Source organism: Puccinia triticina, chromosome 4A, assembly GCF_026914185.1.
Source record: "Puccinia triticina chromosome 4A, complete sequence".
Lineage (NCBI taxonomy): Eukaryota > Fungi > Basidiomycota > Pucciniomycetes > Pucciniales > Pucciniaceae > Puccinia > Puccinia triticina.
This window is the reverse complement of record NC_070561.1, coordinates 1381696-1407189: the sequence shown is the minus strand read 5'-3', so window position 1 is coordinate 1407189 and position 25494 is coordinate 1381696. Positions and strand designations below refer to the sequence as shown.

Below are 25494 nucleotides of genomic sequence, written 5' to 3'. Positions count from 1 at the left end.
CAGCGGTATGGGTTTACTTAGGGGAGTAAAGTTGGTTAAAGCTAACCTGTCACCTGTCAGGTGATGAGTAGCACCGGTGTCAAAAATAGCAGGCAAATCCGCATAAGGAGCGGGGGACGCGGCAGAAAAGGACAAGCAGCCAAAAGAAGGTTGAGTCAAAACAATATTGCAATCCATTTCAAACATCTGAGCAGATGGCTGAACGTCGGGTGCCAAAGGCGTGTCTTGAGGCATTGCATACAACATGGGCGGTGCGGGTTGCATACCTATCATCGGGGACATTTCAGGAGGCATGTTAAACATCGGAGGCGCCGGCTGCATAACGAACATCTGGGGTCCATCTGGGGGAACATCAGCCAATGCTTCCCGAGCAGCAGGTCAAGGTTGATAACCTTGCGGATAAACCGGCCGGTAGTTATCGGCGGGGCGACCAGTGTTGGCCGTGTTATTGCCTGTATGGACGATTGGTTGATAGAATTGCTGAAAACTGTACCCGGGGACCGGTGGAGCCAGTATTGGATAGTAAGCTTGATACTGAGGGGTTTGCAGACGATTCTGAGTTTGATGATTAGTCGACGGGTTCTTCGGCGCCGCTTCTGGGGGAACGGGGCAGTTACTAATCAAATGACTGCTGGATCCACAACGAAAACAGTGCCTGACCGCAGAGGGCGATTGTTTGAATTTCGAAGGGCGGGCGGCCATTGTGTAGACGTTGTCAGGGTGACTTTCAATGGAATTGTTCCGATGCGGGGCAGGGTTTGGTTCAGCCTCAAAGGTGGAAGGTTGTACCGAGTTTCAATGTACCGCCTCACGGCCGCGAACTTTCTCCTGGCAGTCATTTAAAAGATCAATCATTTCGACGAACAGTAAAGGGATTTGCCGTCGAGCAGCCAGCTCCTGGTTGACTCGATAATCGAATTCTTGTCGTAAAGCCGACCCCTGTGCAATTGAGTCTTGAAGCATCATGCCGAAAATAGAATCCTGAGTTAGAGAAGCTCCCGATTCTTTGAGATCCAACAAACGTCGTCAATAAGTCGCCGCGACCGTAGTGGCAGGGACACCTTGGTCGCAGGGAATGGACTTCAAAGCTGCCCATCGATTTATTTGGGCTGCACGACTGAACGTCGTAAAGCAACGCCGGATGGAGATCATAATGGCGTAACATGAATCGCGGTGGTTGATGTCTTCCTTGATCTCGTCGGAAAGCGCAATACGGAAAATTACACGCGCGATGTGATCAACAGGGTGACGGGAAAAATCCTCGAAGTAGTAGTTGCGATAATCAAGAGCAAAATCCGCGAGTTCTTCCATTTTCATCAGCCAAGTGCGGAAATTGGAACCCGACGGAATTAGCTTTTTTGCCTCTGGAAAAAGATGGTGTGCGTGTTTGATGATCTGGTCCTTATTCCGGGGGTCTAACGCGTATGAGAAATATATATGCCCCTCTACCTCCCGATTAATCGGGAGGTAGAGGGGCATCATCGTCTGTAAGGTTGACTCGAGGCACATGTTGGCGTGGTTCTTCTCGTGGTGCCATGACTGTATCAACTTTGTCGTCAGAGGTTGGTGGAGGACTGCATACAACTCGTTTTCCGGCCGCGTTGCTGCTCGAGGCGGCTGCCGCTGCGTTGGTGGAACAAGTGGCAATAGAGCTGGGAGAACGGTTGACGGGGGCCATGGCAGAGAGAGGGATAAGGTAGATTGAGTTTGGAAAAAGATATTCAGGGGTATTGGGTAGAGATTCGAAAAAACTATACACTTAAGACTAAAAAAACGGGCACAACACAACAATATTCACACTAGAATTTATCACTATACACCTGCAAACACTGCACACACTTCAATACTAATATAAACTTTTCACTAAACTCTTTCTTCGGGGAATAAATTGATCTGAGACTCTTTATAACTTTGTAACTGAGAAAACGCGAGAAAAATTGCTCATAACCTAATAGAGTCTGACACTTTGAGTGTATGTATTTTGTAGAGGAATGAACAGAGAGAATGGAATAGTGAGATACAACAAGTGAAGAAACATAGACTATATATATGTATATATGTATGTAATAGCATAGTGCTGTCAAGTCGAGAAACATGCGAAAGTCCCATGCCTATGGTAAGTCATGACAGTATGACTTACCATGACAGTGTGGGATGTAACGTAATGGTATATTACGTAACAGACTACAACAACCGGGACACTAGATAAGACCGCGGAGATCCTAATATCCGACGTCACCTTCGGTAGCGCTGATGGAGCCGATACTGCTACCCTGTCCCTAAAAGGGGCCAAGACCGCGGCACCAGGGGAGATACAACTCATTTCGTTGCGGGCCCTTGGTCATATGCTCTGCCCCGTCGCGGCCATCCGACGAAGGGTGGCCAATGCCCTCCCGCACCGAGACTCTTCCCTCTTCGGGTACAACGACGACACAGGAACTCGAGTACACCTAGTGAAAAGGAAAGTCTGCGATTTCCTCACGCAAACTTGGAGATCTCTAGGATACAAAGGAATATCAGGACATTCTTTTCGAGTAGGAGGCGCTTCTCTCAGGAACGCGATGGGAGTCCCGAAAGAAGACATCTGCAAGCTGGGACGCTGGAAATCAGAATGCTACCGGCTCTACATCAGGGAATACTCCGCGACAGAGAAGGCAGAAGCCATCCGGACCCTAGAAGAACTCACGGGTTACTGGAACCGATAGAGATCCTGAATCCTCCTGTCCTCATCTGATAGACCGATACATGCAATGACTAGCCATGCCCACACAATAGTACGGACAGCCGGCACGGGTTCGGCTCTAGGTCCAGGACCTAGATAAGTGGGTCTTACACCCTTGCCGACACACACCCGTGTGTGCTGCTCCAGAGAGGAGATACTCTCCGTACACACTTCTTCTCCTTACCTCCCAATCCGGAGGACCGGACTTCTTGACCCAAGAAGTGTGTGCCCTCTCGGATAGGCTAGGAAGTCAGAGAAGGAGCTGTGACGAGGTTCAACAACAAACTTGTTGCGCTCCTCTCCACAACCCGTACACGGGAGTCTCGGGGAGCCACTTCCTGGCTTCCAGGACTCCCTAGACAGCTTAGGCTGTTGAATGTGTAGCAGCATCATACAAGATGATTAGCGCTCTGGCGCACACGCGACAGGCTATGCCTAAGAGCGTGCCCAAGGGTCCTCCCGTCCTCCCAGGCCTGAGTGGACGCAAAGGGGGCTAACTTGGCTAATTCCCACCTCGGTGGAGCGAAGCAACTTCCGAAGGAGGGACTTATTGGGCTATGTCGACTCCGCGGCAGTAAAGAATTAGGCCTTTTGGCGGGGAATTCTTTGAGACCAATCTCCTGCATGATTTTCTGCACCTTTTTCGCTCTAATTTTCATTTCTGGGATGGCCCCAGCTGTCTCCATCTTCCACTATTTTTTCTCATCCTCAACTCTTCTGGTTGAGCTACAATCAGAGTTGTAACATCATTGATTTGATCAGATTCTGTACAGTGCAAAATGGGTAATACACAATGAAGCGGGCACATGTCAGTCACAGTAGATGATCTCAATGCCCACCCAAGGCCCTGAGAAATAGACATACAAAGATTCTGCACGATCTTGTGAATATTTTGCTCCGCCAAAGTTTCATTGCCCAGTGAGAAATGGTGCGTCCAGAAAGGATTGAAAAATGACATTTTCCTAATTCTCTCAGGCCACGGGATTGACTGAGCACACAAGTCCCTCCTTTGGAGGGTCCCTGCGGGACATTGTCCCCCCTCCAATAGAGGGACTTTGTTAAGTTAGCAAAGGGGGCAATTGCTGGGCCGGCCCCGATTTGATTCAAGATGTCCCTGAGCTGAAGTGGAAACAGTGATTTTGTTTGACCTTCCGCAATTCACGGCAACAAAAGAAGAAGCGCAACGTGAGATAAAAGTAAGCATATACGTGTACAGATACAGTTCATCAGTACGGAAAAAACAATCAACCCCAAAGAAAGTGGTAGAAAGAGGAAATCGACCTTGTGGCATGTGTAGATCTATACATTCAAACAGATTCTTACTGGAGGCAAACTCAGGCGCTACAAGAAGTTATTTTCTACAAAATAAGCCTATCAAAGGGCATAGTGAAAGCCTCATCCCAAGAGGCATGCTTTGAGAGGGTTTGCACTTTGCCCACACACGAGTTCAAGTGGATAACACAATTATTATGGAGTATGTAAGTAAGCTAACTTGGTAGTTAGTAGCCGTTAATAGAGTCTCAAACAATTGAGCGGACAGGTACATATATGGGGGTCAGAGGAAATTGTTACAACAGTTGTGTGTTTAGGGAGAGCTCATCGTTTTCGGAAACTTGGTGGTGAGGTTTTGGTAGGTTGCGTGGCTGTTCCTGCACAGAAAGGGGCTGTGGGTGCTGGCAATCCACCAGCGGCCCATGGGTTCGGGTACTGACAATCCTTGATGGGAACATACCACCCAGCGCGGTCCGCATCGTTGGCCCAACCGGAACCAGGTCCGACGGAAGCGGTGACGGGGGAATCTCGAGGATTGGGCTCATCCGGCTTTAAGATCACTGGCGTCCCTGTCGGCGTGTACTGCGGCAGATTGTTGACGTCGGGGTATACTGCGTTTTCCCCTGGCTGTACGAATATCTGGGTCGGTGGCCACTGTCCGTACAACGCGAGTTGAGCAGGATCGATGGTTCGAGGCGCGTCTGAACCAGCACCTATCTGCCAATCGGAGAATTTGCCAGCCCATTGCTGGACTGGCGCGGTGGCCCCTTGTTGGGCGGCTACTACCGCACAAGCTCCAACACTTCCTCTAGCATCGGGTCTGATCCAGCCTTGCTGCAAGCCGAGCTGGTAATCCCACATTGGGTTGGGCTTGACGTCGGGCGTGCGCACTGAACGGGAGATCTTCCACGTCCAAAAGAATGAGTTTTGCATCGCGTCTTGCGAAGTGGCGGCCAGGTCGGCGATGCTTTTCTTCATGTCCGCGTTCCACGTCCGGTAATCGTTCCATGGATCGCACGATCCAACCTTGGGAAAATTCTTGGTGTCGGGGCCGCTGGTATTAGGGTATGTGCCGTCGTAGCGGCTTCCTACTCCGACATTGTTCAGCCAGAGCCCACAGTCGTTCACCGCAAGCGAATACTCTCCGGCGAAATTGAAGCCAAAGTCGGTGTTCGTCTGGTTGAAGCCTTTGGCCCAGTACGTGCACGGCTTGTAGGAATTGTACCCCAGAGAATCGTTACTCTGTTTGTCAAATGCGAAGTATGTGTGAGTATCGAGTCCGATCCGGTCTGCGCCTTTCAAGTATCCACCCCATCCGGTGTGCCCGGCCCCGGTTCCTTGGAATCCATCGTGGATGATCATCATCGGCCCTTTCCCGGCTCCGTACCCCGTGATTCCACGCATCATTTGGTATACTTCAAGGTAACTAAGGAAAGGATTTCTGGTAAGCTGAAAAATTGACGAAGAAGGGCCAAAAGAAAGTGAAACTGACTGACAACGACCTCATCTGTTGCACGCCAATTTTCTGGGTGAGGGCTTCGTTCAAGACAGAGAACATCGGGACGACGTTGACGTATTGGGGCTGCGAGATAAACTGGGTGAGTGTGCGGATGTAGTTCAACGTCCTTTGCGCATTGGCGACGCCCATCAAGCCGATCAGGAAGTTGATGGAGCCTAGTTTGCCGGAGTGATTGTAGCCGTTCTGACTGCCCGGAACCGCATGCAGATCAAGGTTGACCCTCAAGCCGTACTTGCGCGCCCACTGGAGAGCCTTGAGGAAATACTTGAAAGAAACGCCTTCCAGAAACGGCTCCCCGTCCCAGGTTTCGATCATCCACCAGCCCACAGGCAGGCGAACCCAATTGAGACCGGCGGCAGCTATCTGCATGAAATCTTCTTCCGTGATAAATGTGCGGTAATGGTCCTCCAAGGTCGACGCGAGTTTGTCGCCAAGTGCGGTGGACAGGGTCCATTCGTCGACCACCGTGGACGGCTTGCCATCGGCATCATGGCTGCTGAAGGGCTCAAACAGGTACGGGGTAATGAAAGGTTCGAGGACGAGCCAGCCTCCCAGGTTGACGCCCAGAATTCGTCGATTGGAATAATCCCACGGTTGGTTCAAGGGCGGCGAATCCGCTTGAGGTTTCGCGGTATCATTGAAAGGAACGGCAACCCATGTGCCTCCTAGCGGGTTTCTGTACTCGAAGGTCGTGCCATTATCAGTCTGGAAGATAATGATGCAACAACAAGAATCAGCAAATCCGAAACTTCACGGTCATGAGGCAAGTCAAACGGTTGAGCTGAACTGTAATTTTGTCGCCGTTTCCGCCCCACAGCTTGAGTAAATCGCCTGAAGCAGTGACAATCGCACCATCCGCGCGATTGACTGTGCCAGAGTCGCCAAGCCGAGATTTCCGCAAGCTGACCACCGTTGCAATGATGATGATTGCGACTATCAATGCCAGACCACCCAGACTGATGAGCAGCTTCCGCTGTCTGATTTTCTGGCCAGGAGGTGGAGACCTGAGATTGGGTGGATTATTCTCAGAGGCAAGCCCCCTTGTAGCGGAGGGGCGCACTAGGCCGATACCTTCAATTTCTCTCTCGTCCAGTTTTTCGAGCCTATATATTATACAAAGGGGGGCGGGGGCAGGAATGAAGATGAGACATTGGGGGAAAAGAAAAATGGACTGAAAATGCTGACGCGACCATACTCCCAGAGGTATGTATAGATTCGTTACCGATTTTCGTAAAGCCACTGTCGCGGGCCGGATCCCATGTAGCACTGCTCTTGCGCTGGAGGGGAAGGCAAGGGGGGAGTTCTAATAATGAGGGAGACGGGTCGTGAAAGAGTGGGTCAAATTGAAGAGGGGGGAGACAAGGGAAGTGGGGGCCAGAGTCGGGAAAATGGACGGCGGGAAAACAAAGTGGCGTCTCCCGCAGAGCAAAGTTGTTGATAGAGAGGACTGCAGGGAGGTCCGCTGATGGGATCGGGAGATGCACGCAGATGAAGGATGAAGGTGATCGCAATTCTGAATTTTTTTTAAAGGGAGCAACAAAGAAACAAAGGTTAAGCGGGACCCACGTTGAGCATCTACGCGGCTACCACCATTCGCTAATGTGCTGGAAGCTCGGTCGGAGTGGGCCACAGATCGGCAGAAGGGATCGAACAAGTCATCACCATCTCCGGTCGACATCCTCAAATGAGCGCGCTACGGGCTTCGTCAGTCGGGACTCGGATCGAAGTCAAACGTGAATTGCCGGGTACACTATGCAGCGTCTACAAAACAATAATTCGTCGCGAAGTGGCAGGTAAGGAAAGGAAGGTTTAGGTGCGGCGCCTGTGGGGAGGACTGCACCCGGTAAGGATCGTTGGAAGAATCTCGTAACGACGGGGTTGGATACTATGGATGATAAACGCGAAAGCGTCTGAGTGAGTTATATGCCATTTAAGAATCGTATGGGCCTGCTTTTTAACTTCTTCTGATCTCTGGCCACTACATCATATTTACAAATTACATACTTGCAACAAGTCAAATTTGATTGGGAAAAACTTGTCCCTGCGGATAACTTCCAAGCCCAAGCTGATTCTGGATATTCTAGGCGAGCAACCACAACTGTAAACCGGTGGTTGGAATCGGGCGGGTGAGTTCAGCTAAATGACATCAGATTCCTGTTTTGTTGGTGAATTGCTATGCCAAGATCGAAAGAAGGAGGAAAGTCTGGGAGACGGAAAGAGGCCTGAAGAGTCTTTTGGAGATCTAGAGAGCAAAACCGGCGAGAGATTGGGCAATCGGAATCGGGACCACGGAGCTCACCTGGCCGAATCTGGGCCGGAGCAGATTCCTATTGCCAATGGAAAATGCATGTGATTCTGTTACAGTAGGTGGCTTTAATATATCCCATGTGTACAATCTCCTCAACCACGAGGGATCCATGTACTCCCTATGGCTGCGCTTAACATTTGTATCCCGTTTTCTACCCAGGACAGGCGATCTCAGCAGGCTGCCCGCGAGGGCAGGGGCATGGTTGACAGTGTTTTAACCCGGGTCAACCTAAATATGGATCACAAATCTGCAACGTCAGACCGTAGATAGAAACAGATGTGTAAAACGGGTATTGGAAGGTATTGGAGGACTTCCCGTCGCCTAAAAGGCTTGATTGAGAGGAGGCCGAGAAACCTTGTTTGCTGGTGAAAACGTGACATCAATCAATTTTCACCAGCCAGTAAGGTTTAGCCTGTCCCTCTAGATTAAGCAATTTAGCTGACGGGAAGTCCTCCATTCACATCAGATCATCTTCTTGGACTTTTTTTTTTTTTTTTAAAAAAAAGGGAATTTTGGCCTATGGCATTGCACACCATGAATCTAGGGAACATCTCTGTGAAGCACACAACAAATTTGATCAAACACAACTACAATGATGCTAGTGGGTGACTTCCCGTGGGATCTGGGACCCTCCCAGATGCCGCTTTAGACCCGAAAATTCCAGATTTTCACAGGGAAATCTAGCTTTTTGGGCTCTAAACCGTTTCTGGGAGGCTCGCAGATCTTGACGGGAAGTCATCCAGTGTTATGGGGAATGGGGGAACAGAACTGAACAAGGTTTAGAGGAAAGGAGAAACAAGGAGAGGAAAGGGAAATTCAAGCCGGGATATGAGGGGTACACCACGGGTGAAGTTCTTTGAAATGATTTCGGTTGGTACAGCCATTCTCGAAAAGCTTGCGGTTGGGTAGGCCCAAATTTTGGACTGCTATTTTCAGCCTCAAAGCCTGTATAGCCCCTGTATGACAGGCTGCATACAGTAATGTGATTGTAAGAAAATCACTACTTTCTTTGTTTTTAACTTTGGGGCCTCGAGGGTTGGACCATTGGAATCCTGGACCAATTTTACACTCATCAGACCCTTCGCCACATCCCCCTCTCCTGCCCTGTGGCCAGCCCGGCACCCTCATCGAGCCAAACAGCCGCCCAAAGAGATTTTGACTGCCTGTACAGTGAAGCTGTACAGGCCTGTGGCTGAAAAAAAAAAAAAATCAGCTTTGAGCCCGCAAGCTTTTCAAGAATGGCTGTAACCAATATCATTTCAAGGTGTTGGCCTGCAAGGGGAGACCGTTGTCAGACAGTTGGCGTTTCCACTGGAATTTTCCTGGAAATCTACTGGAGGGCAATCCAAAAATATCATGGATTGCCTACGCCCTTCCAAATTAGTTATGAATGCTATTTGGAATGGTTCCGGGCTGTGGCGGGTGGTGATTGGCTCAAAATGAGGACCAAACAAATTGCCTAGCCAAAAGGGGGGTTTGAACCAGCAGAATGTTGCTCATGATCTGCCCCCACCGGAGCTGCTTGACCATATACACTAGACAAACCATACAATGAATGTTGTGATTTGTGTATCTGAGCCTGCATCTGCAAGGCTTGATCAGTCATATACAGCCATTATCAAAAAGCTTGCGGCCTTGAGGCCAAAAAAAGATTTTTTTTATTTCAGCCACAGCCCTGTAAAGCTTCACTGTACAGGCAGTTAAAATCCCTTTGGGCGGCTGTTTGGCTCGATGAGGGTGCCGCGCTGGCCACAGGGCAGGAGAGGGGGATGTGGCGAAGGGTCTGATGAGTGTAAAATTGGTCCAGGATTCCGATGGTCCAACCCTCAAGGCCCCAAAGTTAAAAACAAAGAAAGCAGTGATTTTCTTACAATCACATTACTGTATGCAGCCTGTCATACAGGGGCTATACAGGCTTTGAGGCTGAAAATAGAAGTCCAAAATTTGGGCCTACCCAACCGCAAGCTTTTTGAGAATGGCTGTACACAATTGATCCGGGAAAAATCCAGGAAAAATACTGGAATGAGATTCCAGTCTGTATTTCCTGGAATGCAGTCAAAACTTTTTCAACTTCATTCTGATGCAAATCTTTTTTTTGGGTTTGGGTTTAACCCGAATTGCAATCGGAATGATTCCGGTCCTTCAACCATACCGGAAGCATTCTGATTGGCTTTTGTTTTTTTGACCATGTCGGACACATTCCAATTGGCTTTCGGTCTTTGCCACTGTCCAGTATTTCTACTGGATTCAAACTCCAGAAGTCCACCTGTGGTGTATGTTCCTGTTGGTTCTGGGGCCTCCCAGATGTCTGTTTACAATGAAAAATTGTAATTTCCCTTGGGTCTTAATTTACACAAGGTTTCCATTCAAATTCTCAAAATGATGTCCTCCAGTCGGAGATCTACACATCACACCAGATATCACCTCAAGGACAGACTAGCTCCCCTCTTTGACTGGGCGGTGCCAGCCATTGAGGGGAGTACACAGAGCTTTGGGGACCTGGATTTCCCTGCAAAATCTGGAATTTGAGCTTGGATCTCCAGCCTCTCAAACCGTGAGTGTGTGGTCCATGACATGTAAGCTGTAGCTATGTCCATGAGAGCCTGTGCTACAGCTCATAACAGCCTTTGAACAATGTCTTATTTCCTTGTCCCATCATCCAGGACCACACCCATGTCTAGCCTTATGGGCTGGGATCCCACTTTCTGACTTTGCCCCAGCTACATCTGTTGGATTTCTGGCCTTTGGCCATCTCTTTCCTCTTCCTTCTGCCAACAGTGAGTCGCTAATTTATGGTTATCAATATCATAATGTTATCATAGCAATTTTTGGTACCTCTACGCTAACCGGACTGGTACTTAGCCATGGGTAAATGTGGTACAATATCAATATTGCGCTGGGCAAGTGTTTTTTTCCAAGGCCGCTACAATATCTATGCACAGAGCAGCAGATATTGATCAATATATTGAGCAATAAAAGGCCATTTTAAGGATGATTTGGCCTTTCCTTGGTCAATAGAGTGTTGCCCTGCTTGATAAGGGCTAATTTGACCCTTCATTGCTCAATAACACATCACTTTTCTCAATAACGTGTTACTTTACTAGTAACAGCTGTACAAAAAAGGACAGTTACAATAACCATGATGTGGCTATCTGCCTGCCAGTGTTAAAATAGTTGTAAAAATGTTAGGCATAGTTTGCTACTTTACTCTACAGCCCTGGTTATTGTAGAGTAAAGTAATGACCCACCGTTGCTTCTGCCTCAATCCCGTGTTACTTCCCCTCTACTGATTATCCTCTAAAGCTTCTTTACAAAAATTACAAGCTCCTCACATTATGTAGAAGGTCATGTATGCAGTATTACTATCCTTTAGTCATTGAGAGCATCAGCATTGTTGGCTAACTTAATGTGGACTAACTAGCTTGGATTATGCTTGGAATAAGGTGGCCAACCACATTGGTGCAGATTAGAAGGTCCACGGCTGTTGGAGATTATGTGTTTAGGTGCCTGTATGTTATGTGTTTGGAACCTAAACACATAGAGTTCATGCCTGTTGGCATGATGAATGTTCAATGTGTGTTTAGTCCAAGGACTAGCGGGTCTACATTTAGACCCCACTAGCTCCAAACAGAGCTCTGGGTCTGTGGGGGTGGACTAAGTGCCCCAACCCGGGCTAAATTGTCCACAGATTCTGATGCTCTGAACCCTGAATAGATTAGATTAGACATGTCAACTCTCCTAACTCTGCTTATCCTATGGTGCTGTGTTCTCTGTCTGGTACATATTTATATTCATTTGATGTATCACGGAGTTCAAGACTCTTCCTCATTCATTATGTTTCAGACTCTCATTTTGATACCTTGTCCTTGGTCTACATAATCCCTAGCCTAGTCCATAGCAATCAAGCCCCATCCATTCTTTTCCCTCTTTTCCTGTAATCCAGTAAGATAATTCCATCTCATTGCACTTCATTCTTATCTTGTTTCCCCGGCCCCTTTTTGGGCTCTCTGGTCAAAAGCTTGACAACATCCATTGACATAGCCCGTTTTGGCTACCACAGCTTGCCCCGGTCCCGTACCGCTACTGGACAGTCTGTGGTTTACATCTAGCCCCCGCTTTCAGCTCATCATGCCGCAGAATTTACAACAGAAGTTGTGCGCTCCACCCTGCTTCCAAAGTTGTACATAAGTCCCCAAGCCCCCTCCCAATTACATAGGCAAGCTTCCTTTGCACTCTGTAGTAATGCACACCCGCTACCCCCTGTTCCAGATTACACCAACACACCACTTAGAGCATCCACATCAGTGGCTAGATTAGCGTGGGATAACTATCTTGGATTATGATCATAATAAGCTATGTAATCTTGAGGACAAGCCAACTCAGTCAGATTAGCATGGGTGATCCCATGTGACTGTTAATGTTATTTTAAAATTAGCATGATGAGTATGCATGTTGGATTTAGTCCCAGGATTATCATTGGGGGCTAAACTTATACCCCACCAGCTCCAGATGGAGCCCACAGTCAAGTTGATCCCCAGTTAATCCAACCCAATGTGTTTGTGGGGTGGAAATAAGTGCCCTAATCCAGGCTAACTTAGAGCATCCACATTTGTTTGCTAGATTTTCAGGTCAAGTAAGCCTGGGTTTGTGGGCAGCTTAGCTGACCAAGGCTATCTCAAGTGGGCAAGCACATTTGTTAGGTCAGGTTCAGGCTAACTGATGTCAAAAATGCCCTAGCCTGAGGCTAAAATTTCAGGTTCAGGGTCGCTAAATCTAGCAGGCCTAAACCTGAAATCAAGCCTGAGGTTTGTTGACCCGGGGTTAGCCCAGACCAATGTGATCGCAGGCGGTGTTAAGTTCCCCAAAATTGTCAACTTAACCCAACAAATGCAAATTTTGTTAGCACCCAATGCGGATGATCTTACTCCCAAGTCCCTCCTTTGGAGGCTCGCGTTTTGCCCGAGGGGCGCCTACCTGCCGGGGACTGACTCAGTTTGTAGCGCTTCCGCTAATTGACCTGATGCGGTAGCGCAGGTGCGCTGCGCTAAAATGTGCACTTTTTGTAGCGCAGCGCGGCGTGGGTAAATGGAATTCGACCACCATGCTAGGTGAAGCACAGCTGGGTTTATTCATTACGGTCAGACGTAGCAAGCATACAATCAAGAATAAGTCAACATACTGGAGGCGCAGGATGTTGTTTTGAGGACAAGACTAGTCGATTGGCCGGGCATTCTCTTTACAAGTGAGCTTCTGGAGGTCGGCGAGGGCTTGAGATAATGAGTAAGGTTGGGTGGTCTCATTGATCTGAAGTTGACGGCGCTCGAGAACGGAGGTATCTTGGAGGAACTCATCACTAAAACACTCGGTGAAAGCCTCGAGGGGGATTTTTTCGAGAGAAGCTTCGAACTCGGTTGCGTCGCGAGTTTCTCGGCGTTGAAGGAGTTTTGAGATCGTAGGCTTCTCTTCAGGACTGGCCAATTGGATTGCTGCCAGGTCCAACTCGTGTGACAGATCGCCTAGCACCTTGCTGCGCCAATAGGGAAGGATTCTGGTTGGCGGGGCCTCATCATCATCATCGTCCGCTTCGTAATCATAATCCGAAACCACTTCCATTTCATACAGTTTAGAAAAGAAGTTCTTGTGTTTGGGAAAACAAGCATGAGCGGTCATACGGCGAGATAGGCCAATCTACAATTGTATTTTTGAACACGGGAGCAGGGTCAGGTTAATCTGAAAACTGTGGGATAAGAAGATCAAAAGCGCATTGACCTGTCTGCGTGCCTGCTTGTGTTGTTCTTTGAAGTGGTCCAACCTGAACTCTCGTAGAGATAACTCTTCTTTCGTTATTCGGCGCTGCTTTCCGGCCGCGGTTTTGAGCCATCTGGCAATGACAGCCCGGGCATCTACTTTGAGCTTAGTCGAGCGAGAGTAATGTCGCTTTTCCAGGTACCAGCTGTGCCACTGATCGGCCAGGATCTGCGCAGATGCAGAATTCCATGGCGAGGTCTTTAAGCTCGGCTTGTTCCATTGGAACGTGATTCGTGGTAGTCCTCGTAAACAGAACTGGGCGTCACATTCATGCTTAACGTGCTTGGATATTTCGTAGTTCGGCGGGATCGGTGCGGGCTTGTAGTCAATCCCTGGGAGGTCGTTTTCAACCTTGTCCTGGATGACATCGTCACCGATCGCGATCTGCGGAGGAAGGGGCCTCTGTGTTGCTTGGGTGTCTTGATTATTCTGGATCGAAATATTCCAAAACTCGAAGTATTTCAATTCCTCGGTTGTCGGTGGATCGGGAAGCTGATAATCGCGCCCCGTGGTTCCCATCATAAACTTGGCAAACTCGACTATCGAGCGTGTCAAGGACGATATTGGATGGGGTAGCTGAGGCTCAGGAGCTTTTGGCTTCATCGATTTCGCTGGAGTTTTCCCTGGCTCAATTTCCAAACGGACAGACCCCGCAGAATCGCTAAACATTACGGATTCTATATTTGGGTTTCTCATTGGAGGAGGATGGTCAGCAACAAAAGGCTGCTTACAGTTTTCGGTTGAGGCACTTCACCTGGATTCACGGACGAGGGCTCATCCAATTTGAGCATGCTACCGCTGGGCTGGGATAAAGACGTTGCCATTCGCAGATGGCTCGATGGTCGATGGGGTCCTTTTTTAAAAAAGGAAGGGCTGTGTATTGGTTTCACTTGGTCCCCCGTGTCAAACTCAGGTCGGAAACCATGAAACAAAAAGTTCAAAAATCAAGATAAAGGGTTCTATTAGGGGGGTTCACAATAGGATAAAAATAAAATTTTAGAGTCAATTTTAAGGCCTTTATCAACAAATTTTTAAAAATCTGGCAAGATGTGCAGGACTGGGTGTCCCCTGAGAATCAGAGCAACCTCTTCATTTTTAAAAAAAATGTTCATAAAGGCCTTGAAATTAGCTCTCAAGTTTTGTTTTTATCCTATTGTGAACCCCCCTATTATCTACGAAAGTTCTACGCAACGCGCACGGATCAAGGGATGCGCTCATTAGACGACAACAAAGGATCAATCATTGTTATAGTTTCTACACCTTAAAGATGTTCTTTCAAAATCTAAACTTATTTTCATATATATATATCTTCAAAGAATCGTTGTAATTTCCCTTTTCTTTAAGAGATTTATTTTGTTACTTTTTCTTTATCATCACAAAATCTTTGCTATAAATATAAGTTATCTCAAGTTACACGTCAGAAGTTAAAATTCAGATAAAAAGTCCAAAACAGAGAAAAGAAAGTAAAAATCTAGGGGTTTTGAAGTGAAAAAAGCCGCGTTCTTTACACCCCGACCGAGCCAGCTCAAGTTCAGCGTCCCCGCGGGACGCTCTCCGAAGAGGGCGCCCGCGCTGCCCGGGTAGCCGCTTGCCCTCTGAAACGCCGGGAAACTTGGCGGCTGGCTCAACTCGGGATGGGCACTGCGATCCCCCAACTAGGCACAGGCGAACGCGACATCCTGCTCTTCTCGACGGCCATCAAGCTGCTTCTCCTGCCCACATAGTCAGTTGGGCTCGATCTGCTCGCCAAAAAAGTACATGCTGACATGGTCTCCTATGCACCCAGTCGATCGACTGACTTCGAGGTCCACCGCAATTGGCTGGCAATCACGCACTCTTTACCGCTCTCCAGATGGTACTACGACGTACGTAGCTCTCATCCTGCACTGAAAGCCTTCAACCAATCAACGGAGAGAGACGCGTGCTGACTCATCACCTCCCAGGAAACCTCGCGATGGACACTGGACTACCCTCCGTTCTTCGCGTTTTTCGAGTACTTGTTATCACGAATCGCCGTCCGGGTCGACCCGAAGATCGTGGAGCTCGATAACCTGGGGTACCAGGAAGCGAGTTGTGTGGGCTTTCAACGAGCAACAGTGATCCTTACAGAGCTCGTCCTAGGCGCAGCCCTGCTCAAGTCGGTTCCAGTTCCCCACTTGATCATCAAAACTTCTCCGATGATTCAGCCTTAGAAACCCTGATCTCTCCACTCCAAAGCTTTCTGACCTTGTAACGCTCATTTCGACCCACTTCAACCCATAAACTGGAACATCCCCCAACCGAATCGACAGATTGACGCGAACGCCTTCCGAACCACACAACGCGACCATCGCCCTTGCAACAGCCGCCTCCCTCTTCTTACATCCAGGCTTAATCATCGTCGATCACATCCACTTCCAATACAACGGATTCCTGCTTGGAATCTTACTATGGTCTATTTGGGCTGCAAGAGAAGTAAGTTAGTTGCCCTCTTTTCCTCAAGAAGCACAGTGCAAGAAAGACCAAACAAACAAACCAAAAATCTTCTACTTTGACTCCATTTTTTTTTGTTTTAGAAAAGATTCTGTTTATCTGCCGGTTTGTTTGCAAGTCTCTTGAATTTGAAGCATATCTTCATCTACCTAGCACCGCCCTTTCTCGTCTACCTATTCCGCGCGCACTGTATGGGCACGGTCGACAAAAAACAGCGGGGAAAGTCTGCAAGGATTTCGTTTGTCAGGCTCATCCAACTTGGATTGATCGTCATTGGAACCTGTGCGGCTAGCTTTGGGCCGTTTTTGCTCAGCTCCGGCGTCGATGGAATCCTCCAGATCATCCACCGACTCTTCCCGTTCAAACGGGGCCTCAATCATGCCTATTGGGCCGGAAACGTCTGGGCTTTGTATAGCACAATCGATCGAATCCTGCTCAAATGTGTGTGCGACGTCTGCCTTAGATTGGCCTGAAATATATGTTTATTCATCAGGAGATTTCTTGTTCTCTTTGCTTCCATCGCCATATATACAGACCAGCTATCACGCGGGATTATTGTCGATCCGTCTGTATTGAATTCTACTTCAAGAGGCTTAATTGGTGATACGAGCTTTGGAGTATTACCGACGATCACTCCTAATACCTGTTTAAGTTGCACCCTAGGATTTATGATCGTAAGTCTTTAGGAACCCTGGCTGAGACTAATGTTTATTTGTGAAATACTGACCCCCGATTATTCCCCTGCTTACTTGGGGACCTCTTTCGCCCACTGTCCGTCAGATCATCATGTCTAAATTATGGCAAGATCCGACGTACACCCGGTTCTTGAAGTCAATAATCCTGGCCGCCTTTACGTCCTTCCTCTTTGGATGGCATGTGCACGAAAAAGCAGCCCTTTTATTCCTTGTTCCGCTAACGTAAACCCATCCCACATTTCAACTCACCACATTGTCGGTTTAGTTTTTTTCAAAAAAAAATTGACTGGGGTTCACTGGTGTTTTGTTTTCCCTCCACTTCAGTCTAATTGCAGTACGAGATTATTATCTTTATAGGACCTGGCTTATTGCTAGTCTAGCAGGTATATCGGGCTTGTTTCCGCTGTTGATAAACCCAACTGGTCAGAAGCTCCTTCCTCTCTCTCCTCTCGGGCTTCGAGATCCAATCAAGCAGCTGAAATGTCTTTCTTTTTGTGTTTTCAGAAACGCCGATCAAGTTACTTTATACCTTGATCTGGCTGGGGTTATGTTCAAGGATATTCAAAAGAAACTTACACAGGTTAGCACCCCGTTTCTTCTCTTCCGTCCCTTCATTTTTATTCTTATAACACAATGACTGACAATATTTCCTGTCCATTATTGGATATACGTATGCGATAGGCCTAATGTTTCAAATCTGTTGATTTTTGTAACCAAGATCGAAAATCTTTATTTGATTGGTTTGGCTTGTTTGCATTTCTATTTCTCAATCTTACATGGATTTGTCATCTCCGGCAAAAATAGTTGAGTGACCCCTTTCTATCTTGCCGGTTTGCCTCTCGCATTTCACGTTCGTGAATAAGACTGACATTTCCATTTTCATCTTTTACCACACTTGACCTACTCATGTGTGCTTGTTTTTCTTGGATAACATCATAAATGTTTTGTTTCTTTTAAGATTCATTTGAATTTTTACCACTAATGACCATTAGTTTTTGCACTTCACTTGGTATTATTTGGTCTTTTTGTAGATTACTCGTAGATTTTTTCTTCTTCAAATGATTTATCCAAAAAGTAATTACACCAATGCCAGTTTTGTTCTGGTCATCAGGAGGAGTAAACACTCCCCTCGATGGCCGCTCTGCTCCGGTTATCGAGAGGAGTTTACTCCCCTCGATGACCGGAACAGAACGGTCATCAAGAGAAGTACATACTCCGCTTGATGACTGGATTGTTCCGGTCACTGAAAGGAGTACATGTGCTCATTGACCCAATCTCTTCTTGGCCTGTGCATCTGGCCATCAAGAGGAGGGACAATGAAGGGACCCCTCTCAATGAGGACTCAAGGAGTGGGTGTTGGCATCGGGGGGATCTTGATGAGTGGTACGAGAGCCGGGCATGAGGTCTCATTTTCAGACGCCATTTTGACCGCGCCGCTCATTTGACGTCTTTCAGTCATGTATTTGGCGGACTAGGACAATGGGGTCATTTTGACCATCAATCTATTCTCACAGCCCCGACCGCTATTTGATGGGCTGGATCTGCACGAGCCTGTCCCGGTGTGTAGTTGTAATAAACGCCGCGAGAAGAATAATCTTTGAGACCAAGAGTGATCATCGAGAGGAAGAAGCAATGCGTTCGGAGAATGACCAATGTGTTACGAGGTCGACTGAATTCCAACAACGCGTACATGGCCGGTGCTGTGTAACGCGACAAGGCGAAAACATGATCAAATCCACGCGAAGAAAGCCGAGAGTTAGTCATGACCTGTTAAGAATGAGGTTAAGTTATATTTTTCTTACCAGTTTCACGTTTTCCTTGATATTTCCAGCTTCCATAGCCGACTTGGATATCGATGAGTTTGGCCGGGTGGATGTCTACTGCGAATCAGAGACCGATACGCTCGGCCTTCGACTTCTGAGCGCGCTCACGGAGTTCCTTACGCTCACGTTCGACAGCTTGGTTGACTGAGTTGGGTTGAGCGCTCGACGATTGGGGTGGTGCTGGTCCCGTGTCTTGAGAATTCTTCTGAGAGAGAATCGCTTCTTTAAACTCATTAAACTCGGCTGGTCTGAGAGGGATCGAAGTCGGGAAACGAAGCATACTTGTGAGGTGTTGTGGGAGGACGAAACGAGGTAGATTGCTCTCCGGCATCAGGCTGCCTGATCGAGGCTGGCGGGGGCGGGACTCGGGAGCCCCGACCTAGCCCGCGCCGTCCTGGGGCTGCCATCACCACTCTGGAACCAGAAAGCATCCCACCAAAGGGGAAAAGGTTGTTAGTGTCATCAACCCCATCAAGCCGGACAATTTGACAAGATATGGGCATGTCTGATACGTTTGCAGGAGATACTTGGGTCCCTTCAATCAACATGCTGCGGGCCCTGGAGATAGTGATCAAAGAGGTGGCTTTGTTTAGCAACAGGGATTTTTCTTGAGAGCAATGAATTTGATGGATCAAGCAGGATTCCGATAAAATGTTTGGCTGTCTCTTGGGATCAAGAAGCTTCTGAATATTTCTGGGATGTGTAGAAAAAATGAGCATTGGGCTGCTGATAACCTTGTCATGAAATTAATGGGCTTGGAAAGCATTTCCTTTTCTCACCCCCTATCTGCTACCGTCTTGCTTGATAACCTGTTCAACTTGCCAATGCAGATTTATTGTTTTCCTTTATTTCATAGTGTAATCAGATACTCAACAATCATTTTAACCACTCTGACACAAAAAGGCCAGATGATGACCATTGTGGTGCTCCATTCCAAACAATAAGTAGTATTTTATTATCTTCTTTTACATATATTCATCATTACATTGCCTATTACCTCAGCAACACTTCACAAATACCTCATTATTATTGCATATTCAGATTCTACTCCTCATTTCACCTATAGTCACTCATACATAGTACCCCTTTATTTTTAATGGTTCAATAGTTATAGAGGATATAAGACTTACAGAAACCTTACAGTCTTCCTTAGTTACAACACTCATTTCATTAGTAACTTAGTTGAATCATTACATCACATTCTTTTTACAGATACTTTCTCACATACTAAACCCTTTACATACATTACTCATTATGTACTATGCCTATTGTACACATTACATCATTGGATCTGTGCTTACCTCTTTTCAGTAGTGCTCATCATTACAAGTTGTTACTATGTTCACATCACCTTCCCCATTTGTACAGTCTTTTCTTCCAATAGCCAGAACCTTTCCCCATTTGTACAGTCTATATTCCCATATCCAGAATTCCTCATTGTCTGTGCTCATCCCTCCTTCATGTTAGGTGACAGGTAGAGCGTAGCTCAGAGGTCCCCGGTGTCCACGCAGCCGGAGGTGAGCCAGTGACTTCGGCACGAGAGTCTCGCACTTCGGGCAAGACTCTACTGCATTGGAGCTGTAGGCGACATCATGCTGTGCCGACCGGACTAGCCGAAGGCTAGACATTAGCGCGTGAAGAGAGCAGCTCCGGCCGAGAGTTTCCCAGGCTAGAGAGGAGTCTGTGCGTCTTGGCTTCCTTTAAGAAGACCAAGACCGCGAAAGAAGTGAAGCTAGAGATTGTTTCTCCTAGCTCCCACTTCGGTTTCGCTACTCATCTTCAGGAGACTACGTATCCTGAATTTCTTTTTTGCTAGAAACAAGCTATCATTTCACCGTACACAAAGTTCTGTTAGAAGCTATACCGATAACAACTCAGAATGTCTGCAGATGATAGTTTGACCGCCATAGTTGCGAGCCTAGGCGCAGGGCCAGGTACCCAGTCATCAAATCCGCCGGGCGCTGCCCAGAGCAGGACGATTGCAAACAAGAAGACTCCTTGCTTATCTACCGTAGCCAGTAAAGCACAAGCTAGAGGGAAGAACGCAAACCCTGAATCGTCCGAAGATGATGACAAAGGCCAGGAAGGTGACGTGATCACCGATCTCCTAAGAGAAACCAAGGCAGGTATGACCGCTCAAACAAACTCAAAATAATCATCCTACCACTCCAAACCCCACTCCATACCCGTCCGTACTACTACAATCACCATTGATTCCAACCCCCCCCCTCCCTAAGATAACCAGACCTTAAACTCATAGCCCCTTAGTCGACATATCGACAAACAAGAACAACATCAATCCGCTTCCCCTGACCCAAACAACTCCCACTCCCAATCCCGTAGACCATCCTTTCCCTTGCAGATTGATAGATAGATAGAAGTAGTAGACTCACGTGAAACTTCTCCGTCCTTATTATCATCCACCGCGACAACTCTCCACAGGTACTGCGAGAGCAGAAGAGAAGAAGTCGAAGAAACAGCTGTTAAAGGAGATGCTCATAGCCCAAACCGCGGGCAATACCGAAGAAGTCAAACGCATCATGAACATCCTTGCAGAGGAGTCAGAGTCCGACCAGGTTGCAGCGACGGTAGCGGTGACCCCGAAAAGAGCCCGAGACCCAACCGAGGACGAAGACGACTTCCAAGAGGGAGGTGTGACTTTCATGGTCCAGGGCGTGAACACCTTTTTAGGTTTAGGACTCCCTCCGTTCTTCGATCGAAACATGAAAGAACTTAAAGGCGAGCCATCCATAAGATTCTAAATCGAAACCAATTATTTTTCTCGTAACTAATAACACTCAATCCGAGAGTTTAGGTCCGCTACCTTTAACCATCTTCAACAAGGGTTGGCAGGATGCAGCCATCATCCACCAAGCAGAAAAGAAGTCGAGGTCGGAAGATGGATCCACAGATAAAGAGTGAGCAATGATTGTAACGAACCAGAAGAGAAAACGCAAAGCAACTTACCTTGGTTATATTAGCCGCTACACAGGTTTAAAATACCCGAGCGAATGGGAGCAGTCGTACCTTGAATCACAGGGGCTTCCACGAGTCCTTAAGAGACATTTACCACTTCCCGAGATTTGCCGGATGGCTGTTGATCCATCAGAAAGGAGAAAAAAAAAAAAAAAAAAAAAATGGAAACAACATGGGTCAATCTATGATCGATTGAAAAAATAACACAACCGTACAAATCTCTCATTTTGAGGGGAAACTAAGCTCGGTGGAGGATTCTCATGTGTTTTGGCTGAACTATGCTTTAAAGAACGTTTTGGAAAAATAAAAGATGGTCCCTACTTAGGCTGGCTCTGCGACGCCGTTGGACTATTTGTGACAAGAGAAAAAAGAACCGGAAAGGAGAAAACAAAAATCATATAACCATTAGCTTGTGGCTTCGCCGTCTACTATAACGAGTGTCGTACATACACGCTAGGGTCTCTCAACACCATTTGTCCGCCATTGGGGTTTGGTGGATGACTGCTGCCACCTGCTCCACAAAGCCAACCCGGACAGGATCCAAGCGAAAGACGGCTTCATGGCCGCGCTCAGGTACGATATAAGACTCCGGACGAATGCCTTTGCGCATTGAGTCAGTAGAAACAGGCGCGCTGGAGTACCGGATATCTCGGTGTTCAGACGAGATATTGCCAAAGAAGCATACGCCGACGCGAGAAGATTCGACGAGCTGAACTTCCGCGACAACCCATACGCTCCGGGAGGTCCGAGAGAGGCGTACGACCCGGTGTCGGGACAGTTGAAAACAAAACCGAAGATTTTCCAACCAAACCAAACCCCATTCCACGTTTTCCAATACCAAAATCAGTTACACCAACAGTTCCCCATGCCGAGTCAATTCCCGGTTCAAATACCTCAGCAAACCTTTCCAAAGTTTGCCCAAATGAAGAATTGGCAAACACAGAGATCAGATCGCCAGAAAGGCCGAGGAAGAAACGGCTATAGAGGAAATCACTACGACCGGAACTTCGCGGACCAACGCGCAGGTGGCAGCAGTCATCCACCAAACCCCAATGGCGGACAAATGGTGTTGAGAGACCCTAGCGTGTATGTACGACACTCGTTATAGTAGACGGCGAAGCCACAAGCTAATGGTTATATGATTTTTGTTTTCTCCTTTCCGGTTCTTTTTTCTCTTGTCACAAATAGTCCAACGGCGTCGCAGAGCCAGCCTAAGTAGGGACCATCTTTTATTTTTCCAAAACGTTCTTTAAAGCATAGTTCAGCCAAAACACATGAGAATCCTCCACCGAGCTTAGTTTCCCCTCAAAATGAGAGATTTGTACGGTTGTGTTATTTTTTCAATCGATCATAGATTGACCCATGTTGTTTCCATTTTTTTTTTTTTTTTTTTTTTCTCCTTTCTGATCTCCAAAAAACATCGGTATCATGCAATCAAGCCCAATGCCTAGTTTATCCTATGTTCCCCCCCCGGAAGGGTAGAAGTGTCGCTAGAGAGAGGCTCAACCAAACAAAGCGAGAATCGAGATCGCCCACCCAACTGGCCAACCACAGTAAGGTGTGAGATGGACATAGGGAAATGGGAGGCCGGTCTGAAGAGTGCGGGCCTACTTGAGGAGTTCAGCGACGTAGTCAGCGGTTTTCGACAAGGTTTCCATCAAGGCATCCCAAACCACAGGATAAAAGACCTTAAACACTATACGCCCCCAAACCACTCGTCCGCGTTGAAAGCAAGAGAGAAGATCGAGGCATCAATCCAGAAGGAACTAACCACCAAGAGGATGTTCGGTCCGTTCGAACCGGAAGAGGTAAACCGAGTGTTTCCCTTTTTCAGAACAAGCCCAATGGGAGCGGTAACAAACGGAGACGGCTCGCTCCGTCCGATAAACGACTTATCCTATCCAAGGAACGATCCCTCAGTACCGTCCGTGAACTCGTTCGTCAAAGCGGACGACTTCAAAACAACATGGGATGATTTCAGACGAGTCTCTAGTTTCTTCAGGCGGTTAAAACAACCAGTGAAATTAGCAATATTCGATTGGGAGAAGGCATACTGCCAAATCCCCACAGCGCCGGATCAATGGCCATACTTGATGATCAAGGATTTCGACGACAAGATACTTCTCGATACGAGAATAGCTTTCGGTGGTGTGGCGGGCTGCGGTTCCTTTGGGAGGCCGGCTGACGCGTGGAAATGTTTAATGAAACACGAATTTGATGTGCTGGAGGTTTTTCGTTGGGTAGATGACAATTTATTCATCAAAACTCACGAATCTACAACGACAATGGACGAGATAGTTTCGCGATTGAATGAGTTGGGAGTGAAGACAAACGAGACTAAATTCACACCATTCGAAACAGAGCAGAATTTCATTGGATTCATATGGAATGGATCCGACAAAACAGTCAGACTCCCCGAAGCGAAACTGACAGAAAGAATAGAACAGATCAAAGTCTTTTTGAAGAAAGATCACCAGTCATCTTATAATCATATCAAAGTCTTAGCAGGGCGACTTAACCATGTGGCACTCCTCCTGCCACAGCTGAGCTGCTACCTGAACTCCATCTATCGCTGGTTAAAGAATTGGAGAAATCTGGCCGCCCCACGTTACACGCCTCCGGACGCAGTAGAAGATCTCCACTTCTGGCTAGACACGTTGCAATCATTCACGAACATGAGGCTCGTACAAGACCCGGAACCGACGGAGATAAACTGGGTGGGCGACGCATCCACCTCATTTGGGATCGGAGTGCTCATTGGCTCCAACTGGTCCCAACTGCGGGTAACGGATGGCTGGGCGACAGCGACAGAACCAGCACGAAACATAGCATGGTTAGAAACAGTAGCAATCAGAGTGGGCCTTTTGATGCTTAAAAGACTTGGAGTCAAACAAGGAAGAACCCTAGTAGTTTGGACCGATAATACGACATCGGAAAACTTGGTTCACAATAAAAAATCCAAAGACCGTTGGGTTAATGAGGAATGGAAGAAGATAAGGTCCCTCCTCATCGAACTTCAGGTAGATATAGTAGCGAATCGGGTCCGGTCAGAGGACAATCGGGCAGACACCCTGTTGAGAGGCATCACATCAGGTCACCTACCAAAACATAACGTACAGCTCTTATTGCCAGAAGACTTAATAAGGTGGTTCACAACAGTGGAACCAATTTTTTAGGAGATCAGTAAGGCAAAAATTTTTACTGTAAATTTTCCTCAATCCAAGAACAGTGCAATACAACCAAGAAGTGTGATAGGACACGCAAGCAGAGGACAGATAGGCTGGACAAGAGGACACAGTTACTCCGTCACTCCAGGAGTGGGGGGTTCTCGCCACCGAGGCTCAGGCTCCCGGAGAGCCGGAGCAGATGGGCTTAGCGCCTCGAACCCCACTCCCTGGCAGTCTAGGTTTCTGCCTTGCTCGGAGGAGATTCCCGGTCCGACTGAGTATCTCATCTCTGGCGCGTCGGGGAAAACTCCTCCTCCCTTGGTCCCACACACAGTAGGCATTTTAGGCCGCCAAACAGGGGCTCCCGGTACGGTAGAGCCCCAAGCATAGCCTAGTCCCAACTGTGTCAGGTGCAGAAACCTGCATCGGGGGGAGCGGCCAGATAGACGCCGCGCAGGCGCACGAGCTCTTTGAGCGCCGCCCCCCCCGTTGTGTCTTACACCACTGAGCGCCACGGAGGCGTTAGTGGATATAAGAACTGTCCTTCCCCCCTCACTTGTACCCCAGCAGAGGAGACCCTAGCCAGCCTATGCAGAATTTATAGAGAATTTTAGATACAGAAATTATAGTGCCCATTCTCATCAACCCATTGCCATTGAATCATTTCCAATTGCTTTCCCCCTTCAACCATTGCTCCAACCCTCTCACCTTCAGTAGGCAGTAGTCAGCTCA

General features: G+C 47.7%; 5 protein-coding genes across 5 annotated transcripts; 2 read left to right on the top strand and 3 right to left on the bottom strand.

The window, feature by feature from the left end:
- Window positions 1-4318: 4318 nt before the first annotated feature.
- Window positions 4319-7191, bottom strand: PtA15_4A148 (uncharacterized protein; the record flags this gene model as incomplete). Its single annotated transcript, XM_053168002.1, has 5 exons — window positions 4319-5420; window positions 5491-6218; window positions 6301-6616; window positions 6699-6816; window positions 7080-7191. The coding sequence occupies 5 exons, from the start codon at window positions 7189-7191 to the stop codon at window positions 4319-4321; spliced, it is 2376 nt and encodes a 791-aa protein (XP_053019255.1).
- A 5841-nt stretch (window positions 7192-13032) lies between these two features.
- Window positions 13033-14453, bottom strand: PtA15_4A147 (uncharacterized protein; the record flags this gene model as incomplete). Its single annotated transcript, XM_053168001.1, has 4 exons — window positions 13033-13369; window positions 13442-13509; window positions 13591-14306; window positions 14384-14453. The coding sequence occupies 4 exons, from the start codon at window positions 14451-14453 to the stop codon at window positions 13033-13035; spliced, it is 1191 nt and encodes a 396-aa protein (XP_053019254.1).
- An 810-nt stretch (window positions 14454-15263) lies between these two features.
- On the top strand, window positions 15264-17858 carry PtA15_4A146 (uncharacterized protein; the record flags this gene model as incomplete). The annotated part of the gene is made up of 11 exons (XM_053168000.1): window positions 15264-15352; window positions 15416-15494; window positions 15573-15766; window positions 15921-16083; window positions 16185-16542; window positions 16636-16775; window positions 16882-17018; window positions 17121-17218; window positions 17301-17376; window positions 17478-17599; window positions 17755-17858. The coding sequence occupies 11 exons, from the start codon at window positions 15264-15266 to the stop codon at window positions 17856-17858; spliced, it is 1560 nt and encodes a 519-aa protein (XP_053019253.1).
- Window positions 17859-18683: 825 nt separating this feature from the next.
- Window positions 18684-18899, bottom strand: PtA15_4A145 (uncharacterized protein; the record flags this gene model as incomplete). Its single annotated transcript, XM_053167999.1, has 1 exon — window positions 18684-18899. One exon carries the CDS (start codon window positions 18897-18899, stop codon window positions 18684-18686), a length of 216 nt encoding a protein of 71 aa, XP_053019252.1.
- A 1599-nt stretch (window positions 18900-20498) lies between these two features.
- PtA15_4A144 (uncharacterized protein) lies at window positions 20499-21381 on the top strand (the record flags this gene model as incomplete). Its single annotated transcript, XM_053167998.1, has 2 exons — window positions 20499-20745; window positions 21062-21381. 2 exons carry the CDS (start codon window positions 20499-20501, stop codon window positions 21379-21381), a joined length of 567 nt encoding a protein of 188 aa, XP_053019251.1.
- Between the last annotated feature and the right edge of the window lie 4113 nt (window positions 21382-25494).